This window comes from Myodes glareolus, chromosome 6 (assembly GCF_982192425.1).
Source record: "Myodes glareolus chromosome 6, mMyoGla1.1, whole genome shotgun sequence".
NCBI lineage: Eukaryota > Metazoa > Chordata > Mammalia > Rodentia > Cricetidae > Myodes > Myodes glareolus.
The window spans coordinates 90785511-90807752 of record NC_142031.1 but is presented as its reverse complement, the minus strand read 5'-3'; the positions used below and the strand labels follow the sequence as shown (position 1 = coordinate 90807752).

General features: G+C 42.2%; 1 protein-coding gene across 6 annotated transcripts in view; it reads left to right on the top strand.

The window, feature by feature from the left end:
• Positions 1-19529, top strand: part of Rmdn2 (regulator of microtubule dynamics 2) — a 78475-nt gene extending 58946 nt beyond the window's left edge. For 3 of the 6 annotated variants that reach the window (XM_087907329.1, XM_087907330.1, XM_087907327.1), the window contains exons 8-12: positions 1272-1370; positions 3358-3411; positions 3499-3579; positions 4797-4846; positions 19412-19529. In XM_087907329.1, the coding sequence (XP_087763455.1) occupies positions 1272-1370; positions 3358-3411; positions 3499-3579; positions 4797-4846; positions 19412-19487 (360 nt within the window). In that variant the 3' untranslated portion in view covers positions 19488-19529. Of the gene's footprint in view, positions 1-1271; positions 1371-3357; positions 3412-3498; positions 3580-4796; positions 5317-19411 lie in introns of those variants that run through there. The other 3 variants (XM_087907332.1, XM_087907331.1, XM_087907328.1) reach the window with 1 other exon arrangement.
• The last annotated feature ends 2713 nt before the right edge of the window (positions 19530-22242 follow it).

Genomic DNA, 22242 nt, shown 5'->3' with positions numbered 1-22242 from the left:
AAATGCTGGTGGACTTCACATGTTCTTGTCTCGCTCTGAATCAAACTCACCAATTCTACAAGATTGACTGGCCGGCAAGGGTCAGAGACCTGTCTGTGTCCGTCTCACTCCTTACCCCAGTGCTGGGCTTACAGTTAAATATCCTACCCCGTGCCCTTACTTGAATGCTAGCCACAGGGCACCACAGGGCACAAGTCCTTATGTTTGTATAGCAAACCATCTTCCCCCAACCTGCCTTTTTTGATAATTTATACATCAATAATACAAAATTATTTATATACAAAGCCCATAATAATATTAAGTTTCATATCTAATAATATATTAAAATGACTGAACTTCAATTATACTGATAAAGCAATGTTAGGTAAAAAAAAATCACGAAAGGAAATAATGTGATGTACTTTTTACGAAGTTTAGAATAACAAAATTAAGCAAATAAATAAATAAAATTGTGTAGAATAAGTTGTGAATAAATTTGTGTAGAAATGTGGATAAAATTATGTAGAAATGCACTAGGTTGGTCACACCAGGGATTGAACCCACACCCACGTGCATGCTCCGTAAGTGCTCTGCCTCAGGACTACATTCCTAGATCCACGGGTATGTATTTCTTTTTATCAGAAAATGACTACCTAGAAATTTTAAAAAATAGGTTGAGAGGATGTTTGATGTCACCGAGAGGACACGAGCTTTATCAATGCCTTTAAGGAGCGTTTCTGAAATACATGCCCAATATTCATATTTGGCGAAAGTGAAAAAATAAATAACAATATGAAATTGAATTTGATTACTTTTTTATTGTGCGAGCACTCCATACATGCACACCCTGTCCCTTTGTCTCCACCTTCCCTTCCCCCCCACCAACACTCTTCCCTCCCAACTTCATTTACTCTTTGTCTGTAACCCACTGAGTGTGTGCATGGGTACCAGGGCGTCTACTGGAGCATCTGCCAGTAGGCTTTCAGGGCTCTGAGTAGTAAGGAAGGATTCTCAGCCCTCTAAACTCCCTAGACTGAGAATCGTGATTTCATATCCATCTCTAAGAAAGTGGGTGACACAGGAGGCTAGTTGATAGCATGAAGTAGGCAGAAGTAGAACAGAGGCAGGTCCTGTCACTACCACATCCTGTGATGTATGAGTTATGAGTGTGTTTATTAACATGTGTTATGGATATGCACAAAGATACATATATGCATACACGTGTAACTGGAGAGAGGTGATCATTCAAAGGTGACTCGCTTCCTAAACGTGGTGTTCCTTTGTATGTGTAGGTCTCAAAACTCAGCTGGATTGAGAAAAAAATGGCCGCTACTCTGTTTGGGGAAATACCATCTTCAACGGTTCATGAGGCTTTGCATAACTTCCTTAAGGTGTGTTTGTCTGTTCTTTTAGTGCCGTGCCACCTCATCCACATCAGTGTCATGGCAAGGAAATAGTTCTCGCCATGTGCGGAGCTCTAATTGAAGCCCCAGGTTGAACTGTAGCCTTGACAGTGTTGACTTTAAGTCTCTCGAGATTTGAGTCATGCTTCAAATAGAAACTTTTGGGATCTGAAATTATGCTCTTGGTCCTAGGAACGTCACACTGACTTTTTATTTTGTTTTGTTTTGTTTGTTGGCTAGTTGGTTAGTTCGTTGGTTGGTTTTTTTGAGACAGGGTTTCTCTGTGTAACCCTGTCTGTCCTGGAACTCAGTCCATAGATCAGGCTGTCTTAAAATTCAAGAGATCCGCCTGCCTCTGCTGGGATTAAAGGCGTGCGCCACCATACACTGCTGACAAACTACTTTTTAAAAGAATTTGGTAGCCTAAATAAACCTGTAGGTAGAGCAACCCTTATTACCAAATCTGAGAGCGAATTATTGGACTTGCTCCCAGCATTCCTCATGAGTTTCACACGGAACCAGTATAATATTAAAGGATTCTGTTGTGTGACTTTTCTGGGGAGATGCGAACAAGTGTTCACTGGGACCAGACAGGACAGTGACAACAAATTGATTCCGCCCAAGCATAGCTGGGTGAGTCAGAGTTTATGGGGCTACTTATGGGGCACAGGTGACCAGAGGCAGCTGCACTGAAAAGAACATCCCAGTGTGGGTGGAGCCTGGAGAAGCGCCTCCCGAGCTCCCCTCCAGCTTGCAGGCTGCTCCACTGAGCAGTCTTGTTTCCTGCCTTGAAGTGGGGCCTTGTGAGTCTTGTAACTCTCTGGGTTTCCTCAAGTCTGGTCAAAGTCCCTGAGTTTCGTGTGTCTGCTGAGTTTAGCTTCCTGAGTTTTGCAAGCCTCCTTTTTCCCTCCAGGAAACAATGTTTCCGGTGGAGCAAACAGCCTCCCAGGAGATGCGAGCAATTATCTTACCAACCACTTCTAAGTTGCAGACCCTTCTGGCGGAGGTTCTTCAGGCATCAGATCAAATCAGTTGTTTTTTTCCCCTACTTTAAAGTGCATAATTGCTTTGTTGATTCAACTTTGAACAAGTAAATATAGTATTGTACACATCTAAGCATGTGCTGTATTCACCCATTAAATTAGCTTCCTATTCATCTGGTCTCTGCCTTACTCTGGAAGCAGTAAGAACCCTGAAGTTCTTTAGGTATGTCTCTTCCCTTAAGTTCTGTGTCCCTCCAGGCTAGGGGCTGGTGTCAGGTTGGGGGCTGGCATGCCTCTCCACCTTGGCAAATTTTGGCTCCCCGGCAAAGACCATCTTGGGTCCTTAGAAGAGTTCTCTAGAAGCCCATCTCTAAAGGAATTCTTAGGTCCCAGAGATTAGGAACTGTGGGTGGAAGAATAGAGTTGGGCCCATTGAAAGTACCGACTCTGTTTACTAGTAGGACTAGCTGTTTCAACGATCCTGTTTCCTTTCAGAGCGCTGCATGTGATAGATGGTCACATGTTATTGAAGTCATGTGACATGTGTTCCTAAGTTTTCAAGCCTTAGTCTATTAGAAAATGCTTGCCATGGGGTAACAGCCATGCTCTACTCTCATTTCCTAAACAGACTGTGGCATGTATAAGGGAGAGTGTGTTGCCAGATGTCTTTGTTCTCAAAGAAAAAGAGGAGAGAGGGTAGCACAATAAAAATAAAGGCAATGATTATGTATGAAATCATCTTGTTGCCCTGGGAAGCTCAATGAGCGTAAAGGAAGCATCACTCCACTTTAATGGCTATTCTTGAAAGCTTTGTTTTTATGCAAAGATACTTTCACCAATAAAAGTATTCAAACATGGAAAAAAAACCAAGATTCTTGTGACAGTTTGGCCCCTGGAGTCTGATTTATGGAAATATGCCCCTTTTTGTTATGACCAGCGTCCTTGTTATAGTGTTGCCGTGTTATCCTCCCGTCTGCTTTCTCTTAATTCAGGCTGAAGAGTTGCAACCTGGCTATTCTGTGTCCAACTACATGTTTGTGGCCAAGGTAAGGAAGAGACCTGCTTTAAGATCACTTGGAGTGCTTTACAGAAAATGTAGGTTACCTTTAATATGGATTCTTTTCCATTTCTAGTGTTACGTTGATCTCGAGGAATCTCAGGATGCTTGGAAGTTCTGTAACTTAGCATTATTACTGCCTATAGTTACCAAAGAGGTGAGTCCAGACAGCGAGAGTGGGTCTGAGGACCTCAGCGGTACTGAGGGCCAACTCTCTTCTCCTGTCTAGCCTTCGTTTGTGTTATTAAACTTTCTTTCTAAGTTGTGTAGCTACTATCAGGAATTCAGTTTCCTTTCTGTGGAGAGCATGGGATAAAATGATTTATATGTATAACCACCTGTCTCTGAAAGTTTTTTCTGTCTCACATAGGCCCAGTTAGCGATTTGGCTAACTAGGTTCCTCACAGCGCCACGAGTTGCAGTGCAGATGCTTCTCCGTTAGTTTCCTCCCCTGCCTGTGGGCTGTCATAGCGTCCCTCATCTCCCTTCTGGCACCTGTAACTTTTTTGAATTACACTTCTCCGTGAGTGTATCTTTGCCTCCTAACAGGATATTCTAAACCTGCTGCTTAGAATATCGAGCTGCTACTCAGACATGCGTATAAACAACTTTACAGTCCAAGAATCCAAAACTACAACATTTCTATGACTTATGTGAGCATCTCTTCACTTTAAGGGACTAGTCACAGATCCTAAGAAACATTCTTTCAAACAGAAAATAAGATGAATTCGTATGTCTGGGGCAGTATGTAATGGTTGCTGAATGAAATACTGACATCATCAATAGCCTCACCACTGTTTGCCTAGTGATAACATTCAAGTCCAGTGCCCTGGAGCATACTGAGGGGGCTCAGAGGGGAAAGAAATTCTAACACTTTGATTTACAGTGACAGACGTACTAATCTGAAGGAGAAGCTGTAGTTTAAATTGCTATAATATTTTCAGATGACATTAATCACCCATAGGAGAGTATAAGCTACTTGATAAAGTCAATAATGCATTGTCTAACATTTATGAAACATGATAAAGTGGCATATTTACCTATGTAATCTATGGATATATGGCTCTTGTGGGGTAATCCTGCTGTTAGGGCTATGACTTCACACTGCCCAGAGATGGGGTCGGCACCATGTTATCACTGGGAAAAGCAGTGTGTCAGCCTACGTGAAGACTTTCCCTCCGACACCCCACTCCAGATGTCACGGAGAAACACCTTCCTACATCGGCTGCCTTCTCGTAGTCCGAAGAAATCTGCAGCCTATTTGTAATAGTCAGTCAGGAAATGCACACACATCAAAGACAGTCAGTATCAAAGTACTTAGAGCACCAAGACAAGCGTGTGGCATTTCATTGTACATTTGTGTTTTCTTTCTAGGACAAGAATTCACATAAAGAGGTGAAAAAAATAATCTGTTCTTTGAAGAGGTAAATAAAAGAATTTGTTCTTCAGCAATCCCAATACGGTCTTCTAGAGTATCAGAACTGTATTTTTATAATCCTTTTGCCCTTAATGTAAAGATCATGTGTTCTCATTTGATTTGAAAATATAATCATGCCTTCTGCAGCAGCTGTACCACAAAACAAATCATGATGTTTGGAAACAGTATTTAATGTTAGTATGTAATGATCCCTAAAAATGTATGCTTCATTTTTTATGTCAATAAACTATAGCCTTTAGAATATTTGTGTAACAAATACTTAACAGTCTAGTAAACTGCATCCCAGTGAATATAATCATTGTTTCAATAGACTTTATAAAATAAAATAATTTCACTCATAAGGATGAAAATGTAAACACTGAGCACAGTTGGTAGAAAAGGAAGAACAAAAGAAGTATAGCTAGTAATCAGAGAATTGTAAATAGAATTACAATAAAATACTGTTTTACTATCAAACTTTGAAGTTTTTTTTTCTTTTTTTCAGGAAATGGTCAATATTAACAGTATTGCCTTAAGATGAAATGCGTTTATATACTATTAGTGGGGGAGGGATATTTTTGTTTCAAACCTTGGATTAAAATATATCTAAGGACTAAAAACTATATTGTTTAATCCTGCAATGTCACCTCACAGAAATAACCCTAAAGAGAAAGCAAGGTGATTTATGTGTGTTCCCAACAACATAACAAGAGAACAGTTAATCATACTATATTTTCACTAAGGTAGAAATATTTTGATACTAAAAATAATTATATGCTAGGCATGGTGGCACACTCATTAATCCCGTGACTCAGGAAAAGGAAGTGTTTGATCATGGGTTCTAGGGGGCCTGGTTAAAAAACAAGACCCGACCCTGTCTCAAAAAAATATATACACTAATATAAGATATAATATAATGTGATATGATGTGATATATGATATGATGTGATATATGATGTGATGTATGATATGATGTGGTGTGGTATGATGATGTGATGTAATATGACGTGACGTGATATATGAAGATCATGAGTCCAATATGGATGTAAAAGCAAGAGTGTTTCATGTGTGTGTGTGCGTGTTTGTGTGTGTGAGTGTGTGTTTGTGATAGGGAAATGCATAGAATATCTTGTAAATAAGTATATAGATGTGATGTCAACTGTGTGAAAATATGCCAGAAAAGTATTAATAGAAAATAAACTAATGCTAGTTTTGTATCTGTGACTCTGCATTTTATTTGTTTATTTCTCAATTTTTAATAATAAACTAATACAATTTTGAAAAATGAAACTTAGTCAGTGATTGGTAGAGATCCTCTGGTATCCTTTAACCCTCCAAGAAATTAGAGTGAAATTTTCTGTTTGCTCTTCCCAACACACACATGCATGCATGCACTCACACACACACACACACACACACACACACACACACACACACCCTCACTTAGAGATGCCAGCTCATTAAAGGGAATTGTTTCTTCTCAGATAGTGGCCAGTTGAGGAACCAAGTCAATCACTTTCCTCCCCTCTGATCCACTGTGGATGGGGGAGAAAGCATGTGGGTCACATCATGGACTCTGCAAAGGCCACAGTGCTATTGAGAGTGGCTGGCAGGCTCTAAAAAGCTAAAAATAATGAATAATACTCATAATAATCTGCAAGCTGAGGCAGGCTGCTCCAGCTGGCAACAAATGACCTAGTGTTAGTCATATCATAAGCTTCATGGAAGCAGCTCTGCAGCTCCTCCCAGTAGAAAACGGTTGGAGACTTTTCTCTAAGGAATATGAAAAATAGAAACAGTGTCCTGGTAAATAGAAGGAGGGTCTGGGGAGGAGAAACAGTGTCCTGGCAGACAGGAGAGACTTGAGACTCTGGTCATAAGACCTAATGTTCATTTATTTTAGCAAAAATTCTATTTGGTCCCTGAGGTCAATATGTCTTCAGTGGGCAGGTTGATAGCCACCGGGCAGGCAATTAGTGTGGCCATTCGCTAAGTCCTTGCCCCAGCAACAGTGTGGCATTCTTACTTTAGTCTTTAGAGCAGTGATGATTTCCCATCCGTGTTGCAGTTTCTCCCAGAGTGATAGTAGAAGACACCCCCCCACACACACACACACCGTAGTCAACACCTCCAAATATTAGCACTAAATCCAGGCTGCCTGCCTCATCATGCTCATGCATACAGCACATATACACACATACACACACATACACATACACACACACACACACACAAACATACACTTACATCCCTGTTCCAGAACACTCATGTCTGACTGCTGTCCTCACCAAACCATGTGATGCAAGACCATGTCATGAGACCAACTCAAGTGTCTGCATTAAATTTCTTTGCCTCATAAAAGCTATTTTTCTTGCACAACCAACCACATTGCATAGAGAATATGCCGTCCCCCTCCAGGGAATTTCACACAAGTTCATCTGTATGGATGCTAGTTTTCTGTGGTTACGTCACTCACCACTCAGAATGCCTGACTTTGGAAAAGCCAGAACACATTCAGCATGCATGAAGGGGGAGCCGCTTGTGGTGCATCACTGAGGTCAGGCTAACAGGACCCTTCCCCCTTAAAGACGAAGTGAAAATGCACTGACCTCTCAGGAGACTTCACGTCCAGTGCTAGGAAGAGGGAATTCAAATCCAGAACCTTGAATTCCTCCTAAAGATACGAATCAAAACTGTGTTACAATTTCTCATAAAACATTAAAGCAGTAACATAGTATTCTGCTGACGTTTTAATGCTTTGGTGTCCCTTTAGCCATGCTGTTAGCTGTCCTTCCTGAGGGACAGATGGCTTCCACTGTGGTAGGAAAACTGAAGTCACTTCAGTTGTGCCCAAACCTTCTAGCTAAACTTTTTATTTTGTAATGGTTTTATACTTTTGAATTAGAAAATGCACTAGTTAAAGCTGAAAGGGGTCATAAATACATCTTCAACACCAAACTTCCCATTTTAACAATACATAGCTCATTGAAAGCTGAAAGGGGTCATAAATACATCTTCAACACCAAACTTCCCATTTTAACAATACATAGCTCATGCTCTGATGTAAGAGGAACACAGTCAGGGGCCAGAGAATCCTACTGGCCAACCGGGACTGAGATCCAGATCTTGGCATTTCATGTGTTCTCAAAGCTGCCTTGTGCCTAGGGCTGTTTATTTGTCAGGATTGGAGTCCAGTGTGTCTGGCCTAGAATGGGCGTTCTGAGGACAGTAACTTGCGTGGTGACTCATAGCTCCCTAGTTCTTCCTGTATCAACTCATTTTATACCCCAGTAGTTCTCAGCCTTCCCGTTCCTGGGACTCTTTAATACAGTTCTTCATGCTGTGGTGACCCCCAGCCATAAAATTATTTCCTTACTATTTCAGAACTGTAATGTCGCTCCTGTTATGAATTGTAATGGAAATATATGATGAAAATCCCCAAAGGGGTCACAACCCACAGGTTGAGAATAACTGTCATACACCAACCCTATGAAGAAATGGCATTGGATTTTTTACCCCTGTCTACATCATGGAAACCAGAACACAAGATACACACTGCCATACCCTAAGCAGAGACAGAGAGACTAGAAGCAGGGGACGTGCCAGGATCCATGCTAGGGTCTAAGCCACAGCTTACTCTTGTTGGTAAATGGGGGGAATGGGGTCAGGGGCAGAAGTGGAGGGGGCAAAAGACAGAAAGTAGCAAGAAGACAAGAAGACACTAAAAGGGGAAGGGAGGGCAAGGTAGGGGTGTAAAGTACAGAGAAAGTGTAAAAAAAAATTTATATTAGCAAGTGTTTTCTAGGTTTATATCATAGATTTCTGACAACCTATCATATAATCTTCTAATATGTTAAATCTTTCTCACATGCTTACCTTAGCCCCTCCCCTAGACAAGAGGAGAGGATAGTGGAGCCTAATTGAATGGCATGCCCTATTTTGTCTGTGTCGCTGTAGACTTGATAGCTTATTAATTGTGATGAACAAGGCTGGTTTCCTCCACAAAGACAGGAGGTTTTAGAAACAAGGAAGGTTAATATCTTGATGTTCTGTGATCTTGGGTCTCTCCAGCATAGATTTGGCTTTAGATTCCTGCAGCCAAATGACTAAGGATGAGTTTTTTTTTTAACGGCCATATTGAGAACCTCCTGGCCTAAAACTAACTGGCATGTATTTGACATGTATCATCTGACAAATTTTAATATATGTGTATGCCGAGGAAATTTCAAGCACAATCGAGAACATTTCTATTACCTCAAACTCTTGTCCCTGTCCTTTGTAGTCCTTCCTCCCTGCTTCTGGCCCTGCTCCCTGCTGCAGCCACACACAATCACCAATCTGCTCCCTGTCGCTGTAGTTTGAGTCCAGTGATAAAGTATAACTCAGAAGTAGAAAAAGAGTGAACTACTACATACTACAAAGTGGGTGAATCTCAAATGAACTATGCTTAAAGAAGTCAACAGATCCATATGTATGTATAAAGAGATCCATGATGTATGTTGACATAAGACTCTTCAGAACTCAATCTGCAGTGACACCTTCTAGCAGAGTGAAAGCTAGCCAGCAGGGAGCAAGGTTCCCCAGTTAGTTCAAGATTGATTTCTATGCTCTGCAACCAGAAAGTGTCAGGGCTTCAGCAGTAAGCTCTCATCGAGCTGTGGGGGGCAATCAATGGCAATGACTTCTATCCTCTGGGGCCTGAGTAGTTGCTGCAAGAGATGTCCCGTGCCTGGCACTGAGATTCTTGTTTAATGACTCCCATCTCTGGGAAGAACATTGTCCACCCATGTGGGGCTCCTTTCAAGCTCTTCTTAGAATAATCATAACATAGACTTTTAGGGCCTTTACTTCCTCTTCGTGTGTCTCTTATATCACACAAGTTTCCATACACTGTATTTCCGCCTTTATTCAATGGAAGATAACTTTTCATTTCCGTTTGCATTTCTTCTTTGACACATAAGTTAGTTAGAAATCTGTTCTTTTTATAAAAAAAATCTATTTTGGGAGTTTGCAGAGGTCTGTCTGCTATTGGTTTCAACTCCATTGTGATCAAAACAATCTATTTTGTCTGTGTTGAAATTTTTAACGTGTTGAGACTCTATGGTACAAATAGTCTCTATTTTGGTTAATGGTCAGTATATGCTTAAAAAGAATATGCACTCATTTTTGGAGAGAGAAAATCTCTGTACTGTCCAGACTAGTCTTACACTCTAGTTAAGTAATCCTTCTACCTCAGCCTCCTGAGTAACTGTGCCTATAAATAGACCACCATTGCTGGCAGAAAATACAGTCTTTGTTTGTTTGTTTGGTTGGTTGGTTGGTTGGTTGGTTGGTTTTGGTTTTTGAGGCACAGTTTCTCTGTGGCTTTGTAGCCTGCCCTGGAACTCACCACGTAGACCAAGCTGGCCTTGAACTCACAGAGGTCCGCCTGCCTCCGCCTTCCGAGTGCTGGGATTAGAGGCGTGTGCCACCACTGCCTGGCAGAAAATACAGTCTTTATAGATCAATCATCTCATCAAGTTGGATAATAGTTTCGCCAAATCTTTTAATGCCTTTGGTCTCGACTGCTTTGTCAAGTCAGCAGAATTAGGCTCCCATCCGTGACCTGAAAACTCTCGAGGTAGCGAGCTGGGGCAACTGCAGGGTTCAACTTGTTGCCCAACTCTCAGGAATTGCTTCTGCTCTTCTCTTCTGTCCAGTATCTTAAAACCATTGCTGCCCATTCTGTGTCTTTGTAGAGAGCCACGTGGTGGAGCCTTGGGAAGATGCACATTGCATATAAACGCTCACCTACTCAATATCTTTCTAGCCACAACAAACTCAGGAGTGATGCATAGATAAGATTCTGTACTGTTTCAGATGTGTCTACTTCATAAAATAAAACAACTAAATCCCCTCTGAAGCTGGACTTTAGTTAGAGCTGAGATAACTCTTGTTTTTAAACAGGGTCCCTGCTATTGGCGATAAAATGAATTGCCTGTGAGGAGTTAAGTCTTGCTTTCCCTCCTCCTTGAGCCTCTCATGTTGGCTCATCTTAGCCAATTTAAAGTTCGAAAGTCTAATTTAATACTAGGAAAAGAATCTGCTGGAAATTACTGCATTATAAATTACAAATGCCATATAACTGTGGCTATAGCAGAGTCCTAACGGGGCAGTCCTATCCAGCCAGGGAGAACGGCCCTGCCCTGTTGGCTACAGAATGCATCTGACTTGCAGTGTTGCCTGCCATAATTTTTTTAAAGGTCTCAGTCATAAAGATAGCAATTTTACAGCCAAGCCATTAATTGTTTTCTTACTTTGTTTGAAATGTATTTTAATCCCCTTGTTTCCTTTAGTTCCGGGAGCTCAGGATCCCTTTCCATTATAATTAATCAAAGATTTATTGAACTAATATTAAAAGACCATCCAAATACTGATCCATATTTTGGGGGGACCTGAGGCATATGCAATTTGTATAATTTTTAGGAGAAAAATACAAGAAATGTAAATACAAAATTAGCTTTGAAAGTGACCGTGTATTTACAATGCAAAAGATATTCCAACAAAAGCTAAAAAAAAAACCAATAACTATCATTAAAAAACCAGAAAAATAGCTCTTTATTGTTAGTAACTGTATGACACAGTTTATCATATTTCAACTTTTGCCATATACTCTTTGTTCATGTTGTCATATGACACTAAATTAAAGTGTCAGTGGTCTTCCCCCTAGCATCATGGAGTAGCAGTTGTATTTTGTTGCAGATGAAGTAGGAAGGCTCCTTTCAGGCCCACTTCAAGTTTGCAGTGACAAACAAACTTCTCAGTGTCCCTTCTTCCTAAAGTGATCCCTCTGGGATCTCCAGTCCCTTGAATACCTTAGGCTGCCACAACAATGGGACCAGCTCTACAGGGCCTCTGTACTTCTAGAACCTTCATGTCTCCTGCAGTGATGGTGGGTCCCGGAAATCCTTGAAGCCTGAGTCATGGTGAACCCTCAGCAAGGAAGCAAGATTTTGTCTTTAGAAGTCCAAATCAGGACCTGAAGCTCAATGCAAACCTCCAGAAATAGTTTGTTACCACTGATGATGAAGTTTCACATTGACCATCTTAAATATCAAATCCTGTAGGATGTGTAGGAAACCCTATGCACATACCATCTTCCTTGGCTCTCCAAGCCTTCTTTTGAAGCTCTCTCCTTGGTAGGACAGTGAAACAAAGAATGGCAGGCTAATACCAATATCTTGTGGCCTTTTCCATGTTATCTACTACTTAAAGGCCAGTCCAACTGTACCCCATGCTTCTGCCCCACCTGTCCTTCCAACAGACCCCCAAAATCGCCTCACTGTGCACACACTGTCTGCATGCCAGACAGACTGGACTGGTCATTATTCAAAAGCTTTCTAGTACTCCTGCCTAACTGCTTGGTTTTATTCCCTATGGGAATAAGTGCACACCTCTCAGATTGCCCACAGAAATCAAAGCCTGACCTAGTGATGAAAGGTCCTCTGTAAAACCTTAGGACCCATGTCATCAGTTGTGATCTCACCCACCCCACAATGCCAGAACACTTTTCTATGTCCTCTTCAAAGCCAACCAACTTCAGCAAGGTGAAAATGAAGGTCATGTGTCATTTGCCTTCATAGCTCCTGTCAATATGTGCTCATTTAACATTAGTAAAGCCAAATAAAACAGAGCCAGGTGTCAGAAGGGAAGTGGAGAGCCACTGCTGTCCTCCACTGTGGTGTGACAGGAGAGGGGACAGAGAACGGGCATAGAGGGAGGAACAATCAAAGGGACACAGAGAGCTAGAAAGTCAGAGGCCAAGCAAGAGACAGCAAAGCTGAGATGTTGCCAAGACAAGCTTTTAACCTGTCACATCTGATAATATAGAGAAACTGCTAGCCCCTGGGATGCGCTAAGAAAATAATTATTGGGGAGCGGGGGACTGGCTGGAACAAAACTTAGATTTAATGATGTCATATACCTAGTTCATGCAAGTGGTGGTGGTGCACACCTTTAATCCCAGCACTTGGGAGGCAGAGGTGTGCACATCTCTGTGAGTTCAAGGCTAGCCTGGTTTAGAGCAAATTCCAGGACAGCCAGAGCTACACAGAGAAACCCTGTCTTAAAAAGCTAAACAAAAAAAGGGGGGAGATTAACATACCTAGTTCATGCAAGTAGAAAACTAGATCCAGGGGCCTGATTTCTAGCACTGATTTGGACAGCACTGAAATAAATCGTATCAGAGCTATATCATGCCACCTGGGATTAATATCCTTGGCTATTAAATCTGTTTCCCTTTACTTTGTTTCTACTTTTCTTGAAATTAAAGCAGCTAAAAATGATAGACAAAATTCTCAAAATTTATATTGTTGTTAACTTATCCAAGAACATAATAAGTGTCTCCCACAGGAGTGGGAGGAAATGGGGAGTTGGTTCACTAGAAAGGAAACAGAAATTTAAGGGGAACTTTGAAAAGAGAACTTGGTGGACATAGGAGAAAAAGTCATGAGAATGGCCCAGAAGACATTTACCTCTTAGAGAACAACTTACTTGTCCCTGATAGTGTCAGTTTCTCCATGAGATGTTTTAATAGGGTCCCTAAGAGTCCAGCTCTTAAAAATTCCTCCCTCGATATAGTCAAAGACATGATAAGCGAAGGAGGCTAAAGTCTGGGGGTTAAGAAATCTACTCACAACAGGGTCCATCTATCCATGTTTCTTTATTCTTCTCCCTGTCTTTTTACAAACATTCCCAGTAATATATACCCTTAAAATCAGCAGTTCCCCATCCCTCCAGGTTACAGGGCTGGAATTCTTTTTTCCCCATTAAAATCAGATAAGAGTTTTCACACACATACACACACACACACACACACACACACACACACACACACACACAAATCCACAGTTGTCAGCTCAAAGTTGGGAGTAGCTAGTGCATGTCTGGTGAACTCCTTAATGGAGAAAGTTAGTTAAGAAAGAAATTAACTCATCAGGAGATTCTAGAGGGGAAGGATAATATGCTACGCTACATTTTTTGATGGTTAGTAAAGTGCTGAAATGTTTATTTTCAGCACGCCACTTTTCTCTGCTCCCAACATGCATAGAATCAAATAATTAAGCAACCTACATAAATAATCAGGGAGAAGCCATGGCTCTTGATCAAATAGCACCAGATGCTGCAGTTTCTATGGGCCTCCAGGTCTGGAGTACACACTTAAAGCTCTAAGCAGTAAAGACAAGGGGGAGAGCCAGGCCTCTAAATTATCAGTTCTAAATTATCAGTCATTATCAGCTGTTCCGGTCGATGGGTGATTGTGTGTCTCTAGGCCCAGCAGGAAGAAACTTTTTCTCTGGTAGCAGTTAATTATCTCTTCTGCTGTCCTTGAGAGTAAAACACAAGCCATAAATTACCTAAATTAAAATCATCAGTAAACTGAGATGAAGGTGAGCATAAGGAGTTAAGAATCTTTTAAGTGGGGTAAACACCTATGAATCAGCAGCTTGGACAAGTAGTAATTCTATGTCCATGGGTATCTGTGAATTCCTTAAATGGAGTGTTCCTGCCTGGACCCTAAACACTGACCAAATGCGTGCTGATAAAGATAATTACAGAAAGGTAGATCTCTGTGTTTACCTGGCAGTGGGAAACTGTTTTCACACATAGCCTAAAGGCATAGAAAACAGTTCTGCACTGTTTGAATTAAATTCCAAATATGTAACAGAAAGGGAATCAGCTACAGCGAAAATCTACAGCAAAAGACAGTCACTTTATTCACAAAGAATAATGCCATAAAGCCTTGCTTTTTGGTTTAAACTTTACCGGGGCCCTGGCTCTTATAAGACACTCATGAAAAGATGGCTAAGCAATTATTGTATATTGTTATGGTGTGTCACAATGTTTCTCAGCTTCACTTTGTGTCCCTTTTTATTTCACATAAACATGTAAATTTTCACAGCTACAGAACTATACTTTATACTTCATAGAATGGTTGAGATTATGTTCTAACATTTGCAGATCCCCACTGAAGCATGCCCTGAATTGGCCAGAGAAACTTAGGAACAAGGGAGAGGTTTGTCTGGGTTCTCCCAAACCCACTTAGCTAAGGGTTACTGCACCCCATTTCTTTACAAAGAACAGCTTGCTGGGTTATGGAATACGGTAACTCCACACCATTCCCTGAGCTTCCTCCGGGTTACCAGACTGCACATCCTTTCAGAGTAGAACCTCTTCAGGATGCACAGGGCCTATGAGGCATGTGGGGACCACACAAGGTCTTGTCCAAGGTAGAGGTGATGAGTTGGGTCAGTTCCTAAAAGAATCATCCTACAAAATGGCTTGTGCACCACAATGGCTCTGCCTATGTCTCGCTCAATATTTTTACTAGTAATTTTGGGGACTATTTGCACACTGCAGGCCAGTACCTCAAGGAATTCTCTCAAGTGAGAATTTCTCAAAATTCAAAATTTTTTACATTAAATGTATTGAGTTATGGATTGTTTACAGAAAAACACTGATAATTTAATTGTATTGTTTGATGAATTCTAACAAATATACCTACAATGAAATCCCCATCACAATCAAGATGTAAAATATATACATCACCCCCAAAAGTTCCTTTTACCCTCTCCCCCTCCCACCCACATCCCAGACCCTCATAACCACTGCTCAGCCTTCTGTCACTCTAGATCCATTGTTTTCTAGAACTCCAGAAAAATGGAATTTTTTACTGAGCACGTTTTGATATTTATATATGAAAGAGAGATGTGTGATTTTTATTCCATTTTGGAGGCATTGAAAACACCAAATTTGCTTCACCTGTGTGGGGTAACTTGTAGTTTGGAGTTAGGAAAAGCTGACTTGAATTCTCGTGCACTGGTCTTTTGGCAGATTTGGGGTTTTGTTTGCTTGTTGGTTTTGTTTTTGTTTTTGTTTTTGGTTGTTGTTGTTGTTGTTGTTGTTATAGACATGTTTTTACTGAGGGAGTAAGCAGAAGAAAGTGCAAAGCTAAAAGTGGTGTTGGTATTTCTCATAATGAGCATGCCTTATAACTTCATTAAAAGCCAGCAAACTACTTTCCAAATCCTTGTGCCGTCTCGCACTCTAGTCAGGAAGGTGTGTGCTCTGGTCGCTCCACACGCTCACCGCCTCTTGGTGCCGTCTACCGCAGTCTTCGGTTTTACACACTGTGGTGGTTGTGCCTGTGCCTCCGCGTCCTTTCCTGCACACGGTCCTGGTTGCTGAGGTTGAACGCCTTCCCTGTGCTCTAAGTACCTTCCTCCTTGACTCAGTTGTGCTGGCTAATTCAGTGTCACCAACTCTGGTGAATCCTCCAGCCAAGAGAGCTGCAGAGCATCCTTGTCGGTTACTAGAAAACTCTTCTGTTTCTCCTGACGGTTCACTCTTGACAATACGTTACTTAGCAACTCTTCCTTCCCTCCCATCTTAGGTTGAGATTACCAAACAAGGAAATGGAACCTGGGACACCAAACACTGCTGCTCAGCCAAATGCATAGGAGCCTACTTGATACAATCCCATCCACCAGTTTGTCCCGTAACCTCTCACGACACTCTCCAGAATTCTTATTTTGTTATTCAATTCCATGTCTTGCTGAATTGCTATCTCATCCATAGGAATTCATTGCCTAGATATTAAAAAAAAAAGCAAAAAAAAAAATCTTGGTTTTCCTTGATCCTGTGTTCTTGCACAGATCAAAAAGTGCTTTTAAAGCTGATCTTATTCTTTTTTCTTTTGAGAGATTCAGTCTGGGTGAAATTTGTTCCATACTTCCGAGAAGTCATTTCATGGGAACCCAAAATTTCATCCCTAGGACATTCTGAGATTCCGCCCCCAACCTCCTGCCCTTGTTGCCGATGTAAAACAAACCTCACTTGACCTGTGTCTTATCTCCACGGAACAGTCAGAGTACTGTTTGAGTTTGTCATTGCATCTATTAACTTTAAAAGAACACATGTCTTGGTTCAGTAAAGATTTATAGAAACACAGATAAAAGGAATTTTGAGTTGAGATGTTTATGCCTCCAGCTCTCTTTTTTCTCCTTTTAATGATGGTGAAGGATACTGGCTTTTCTTCACTCTTTAGAATGTCCTTGGGGATGCTCCGGCAGGGGTACTGACAAGAAGTCACCATTGTGCTGACGCTAGGCAGGGGATCTTTATGAGGTCTGGATGCCTTCCACCCTTTGCCTGATCTGCCCGGAGATGCATCAGTTCCTACCCTGTCACTGCCAAAAAGAGCTCACTTCAGCCAGCACACTACTTGTGCTAGACATGACTTAGGAAGGCTGGACCCAGGCTAGGCTGCCCAACCCTACACCCTTAACAACACCACAGTCTGGTGCCTAAGTAGCAAGGGTAATGAGTTCTGGGACACTCAGTTCTAGCTGCTTCCTAGGAACTTTCCAAAAGAGAGGAAGAAAGCTTAGGCATAAAAATCAGACTTTTTCAGATGAGAAGTTAGCCTTTCCAGTGATTCTCAACAGCCTTCCTATCAATCAATAAAATAATCAACATCCATAAATTATTCAGAAGCAGTCAAAAATCCCAAAAAGATATTCTTCATTGTCGTGTTCTCTTGGAGAGTTTTAAGAAAGATTAAATTATAGGTGATAATTAAGACATTTTAATATGGTGCTCTGTAATAATTCTATTAAAATGCTCTAAACCCACATCCTCCAAACCTTCTTTGTTTTTGCTTGGTTGGTTTTTTGTTTTGTTATGTTTTTTTTTTTTGAGACAAGGTCACACATTGTAGTCCAGGCTGGCCTTAAACTCACACTTCTCTTGCCTAGGTCCCCTGAGTACTGGTTCTGCAGATGTGTGCTGCTATGCTCAGTTCCCAAATATTTCTAATGTGCACTTTAATCATTAGTATGTTTAAGTGCAGGTGTATGCATGCCATTGTGTGTGTGCATGTGTGTGTGTGTGTGTGTGTGTGTGTGTGTGTGTGTGTGTGTGAGTCAGAGGGCACCTTTTGGAGTTGGTTCTCTCCTTCCACTTTTACATGGATTCCAGAGATCAAACTTAAGTCTTGGGGCTTCCACCATGACAGCACACAGTCCAGGGATGGAGATATGTAAGGAGACTTGTGAGTGCTTGTGGGAACTCTCCAAGAGAACAAGACAAGAGTCTTGTGACTTCAGTTCCTTCAAAAACACGGAATTGCTCTTGGAATGTGTTTTCATTACCCTCCCCAGGGTACAGATAGGAGTGAGTATATATCAGATTACACCTTACTGCTTGCTGCTGTTGTTCAATTAAATGTTTAAACTATGCCATGGAAAAATATGGCTTTTTGCCACGTAGCACATGGCACCTATCCTTGTGATTGTACAGTTTGAAAGCATGAGAGCTTTACTCACATGACCTTTTGTAACTCTGAGCTAAGCTGGCTGTTGCACAGGCCTCGTGTGTTGGCTCCCTTCTCCCAGGTCCCACCGCCTTTGGAGTGGTGGCAGAATGGCAAGGGCTTTGATAGACTAAGTCACCTTGCTGGTCCCCCCAGATTCCAAATCTATAGATGTTAAATTTAAAACACTAATATTCCCTAATGTGTTTAGATTTGTTGATTTATGAATTGTGGATATTAATACTGTACTAAAATGTTCTTGAGAAAATGTGCACAAATATAAAACATATTAGGGGTCGGAAGACAGCTCAGTTGATAAGTGCTTGCTATACAAGGGTGGGATCATCAGCTCCCACATAAAAAGCCAAGGGTGGCAGTGCACACCTATTATTCTTGCCCAGGATAGACAGAGAAAAACTGGATCCCTGGAGCTCTCTGCCCAGCTAGCCTAGAAGAATCAGTAAGCTTCAGGTTCAGTAGAGACTTTGCTCAAAAATATATGGAGAGTGTGAGGAAGACCCCCACCATTAACCTCTGACCTCCACATGCATATATATAGATACATATATATGCATATATATACACATATGTGTGTGAACATGTATATACACACACGAACAAAATGGGGAAAGCATCTTATAGAATAAAATAACCTGATCTTGATTTTAAAAGTTCTTCATGAGAAAATAAATAGATATTTTCTTACCTAATTCACCATGCTTGCTTAAGAACAAAACCTTGAGCAATACTTACACTGAAGTCGGGTACAGACCAGACGACACTGTCCCTCCTGTTACTTAATAACGTCCTAGCGGTATTTGCTCTAATGAGCAAAACAACTAATGAAGACGGGTGTAACGGTGTACAGAGTGCAATGAATGCCAATCTGAGTCTGCCGGAATCAGAGTATATGTGGGAAAACCTGAGCGACTAACTGCAAAACTATTTTCAACTATAACAGGATTCATTAATAATGTATAAAATAGTAGCCATCACAGCTAGATAGCAGACGGCCTGGTGTAGAATGCCTCAGTTAGCATAAGCTAAGCAAAATCAAATATCGAAGAATAAACAACAGGATAGCAAAAATTGAAGGACTCCAAAGGTTTGAACAAACAGAAATACATGCTATACTTTGACAAGAAAGACAGCGTTTTATAGACTATGCACGCCCTGCAATTTCAAACCAAGAACCAAGCCTGTTTTTGTTTTAATTTTCAGGCGGAAAGTATACAAGAAGAATCGTGAGAATACTGAAAATGTCAAGTCAAAGAATGTGGCGAACTACAAAGACTAGATAGTGAAAATAAAGCGTGTAAAACTGTGGTCCTCAAAGACACTGTGGGTGCACAGATGTGTTGATGAGCTGGGATTTTACAAGCTTGAATGTATGTATACTTTCAAAGGCACATGCTAATTTACCATATGGTAAAAGTGGTACATAAGAGAGTTGTTCAACAAATAAGCTCTTGGGGGATTGGGGTGGGGTAGAAGAGAGCCAGGGCGAGCTATAAGAATGTAAAGCAACTGAGTTAGATCCTGTTTATTCCGTAAGAGTCAGGAGCATCTCACGCTTCCCCTACCGCCATGATGTTCATAGGTCCACTGGGGAACAGTGATTGTGTCTTTGCTCATTACATTCCAAGCACTCCGTTTGTGTCAGGACACAGCAACAATGATGTGTTGCGAGCATACACGACACAGGAGCTGATCAACAGAGGTGATAGGTACGTAGGCTAGCTCTGCACATAGCAGCAGAAAAATGACAACTAAGATGGAAAGCAAGACTTTGGAGAAATGAGGATGGGAGTGAGGAGAACGGTCTAGCTCGACACACTCACAGGAACCTTCTAGGTGTGGCTCAACTTGAAGATACAGAAATGCCGATACTAGAGAATGATGGAGATCTCATCACAGAGATACCTGACGTGTCATCGGAGAGGGGCAGAGCGTCCCTGCAGTAGCACCAACGAGGGGCGCATAGCCGTGTTTCTGCACGATCTCAACCAAGACTTGTGCCTCTTGCCTCCAGCTCTTACCGTTCGCATAACATCAAGTGCCGAACAGAAATACACTTTTCAAAGCCCCGTAGGGGCCCAAGCAATAACTGTTCTCTGAGCTGAGCCTTATTTGTGACAAGCACTCACTTCACTCTGGCCACCTTTTACTTCCACGGGAGCCCTGGGTGGCACAGACCAGACAGACTCAGTAAGAGTTTCCATACTTTTGATCAAAGAAAGTTAAGTCTGGGAGCCGCAGACTGGCTGATTGGCATCTTCTTGATGCTCTGTCCAAGCGCAGGTGAAGGAAGCAGCTTTGCCTGCAAACCTCCTGCTTCATTTGTGTTCAAATTGCCAGACAGTGATGATAGGCATAGGGCCAGGCAGAAAATGCCCGTGTTCCTGGATGAAGCACCCACACCAACAGGTCAGGAGACAAGCTCTTAGGTCCCTGTTGTGGAGAAACAGGGCCAAGGGTTGGCAGTACTGAGCTAGCAAACACAGCACTGTCAGCTGAAGTCTGATGAGATAGCAGCCTGGCCAAGATATTACTGTATGGCCTAGTGCGAGGATAATCCACGCTGCTCAGGGAAGGCAGCTTGTCTATTTGGGTGGGGGAAGTAGGTAGGATCAAGAGCATAGAACATAGGAACATAGCTGCTTCATCGCTAGCATCCATCGATCTCTGAGACTTATGGGCTTCTAGCAAATGGTAGCACGGTGTAAAGGAGAAAGGGGCACACTAGACTGGAACCTGATTCAGATCCAGACCTTGCACCTTGCACGTGATGCTTGGATGAACTTGGGTAAGTGACTCTTGAGCTCTTTAAAAAGTGGGGATGCAAATCTTCACCATGAAGGATTTTGTTGAAAGATAACTAACTATACATAAAGTAATTGACACCTCCAAATGGGTGGCATCTTCCCAGCCTTCCTCCCCGAGGGACAGACTTTCTTCAGGCCCCCTAGGAACTCCACATGTCCCCCACTTGCTTTCTACCTCCATGCCCCCGGTCCCCTGCTAACGTGACTCACACACAGGAACTTAGCAGAACACATTGACTGTCCCCTAGATCCTGCTTGTTTACATAGATGTCTTTGGAAACACTCAGCAAATGGGCTCACTGCCCAGTGTCCCAGAAGGGGTTAGTAACAGCACAGGGCTCCCCAGGAGCCTCAGGAGATGAGCCCTCTTGCACACCACTGCCCCAGGAATGTGCCTCACACTCCCTAGCCAGTTAGCTGCTGCCAGTTTTTGTTAACTGAGTCTCAGGGGAACTTGGAAGAAACTCAAAGAAGGAACTCCCCCAAAAATGCTTTGCACACCCAGGCTCTTTTAATCCCCATGGGCCGTGATCCCAATTGTCCAGATGATCGAAAACAAACCGAGGTTAGATAAGTCGCACGCACACTACCAGAGCTAGAGACTGCCAGAGCCAGGGGCCACGGGCAGATAGCCTGCAATGAGATGGGGAGAGGAAAGGGTTGAGATAAAAATGCAACGCTCTCCAGAGTCTGTGTGCCTGGTAGAACTTGTGGGGCTTGGCGTTCATTCTCTGTACTCACAAACTAGGCCCCGAGCACCCTCCCCAGCACCCACCGTTCCCCCTTTGCAACAAGTTCACTTAGCTCTCCTCATTTCTCTCTTCTCTTGCTTACTTTCTTTGCCCATCTAGACGCTGAAAACCTCCATTCTAGCCCACAGAAGTCTGAAGCCTGGACAGGGACTTTCTAGGGACTGGCCTCTGCCTTGGACGTAGGAGTCCTTGGAGGGGGCCAACCCAGCGTCTCCAAGAGGCAAGGGGATCCTGTTCAGGGCGGATTCTGCTAACTGTGCCTCTGCGCAACACTCTGACTTTGCTTCCCTTGGGGTGTTTTTGGATTTTCTCAACAATCCAATAAGCTGAGCATTACTAGTTCAGTTGTCTTGGTGCTCAGGGAAGAGGACCAAGAGGAAACTTGATAGCCATTGCGGAGTGAGTGCCTTACTGGGAAATTCTGAACTGCCTCCCATATGATTCAAGGCTGGTTAGCTCTGTGTGCCTCCCAACT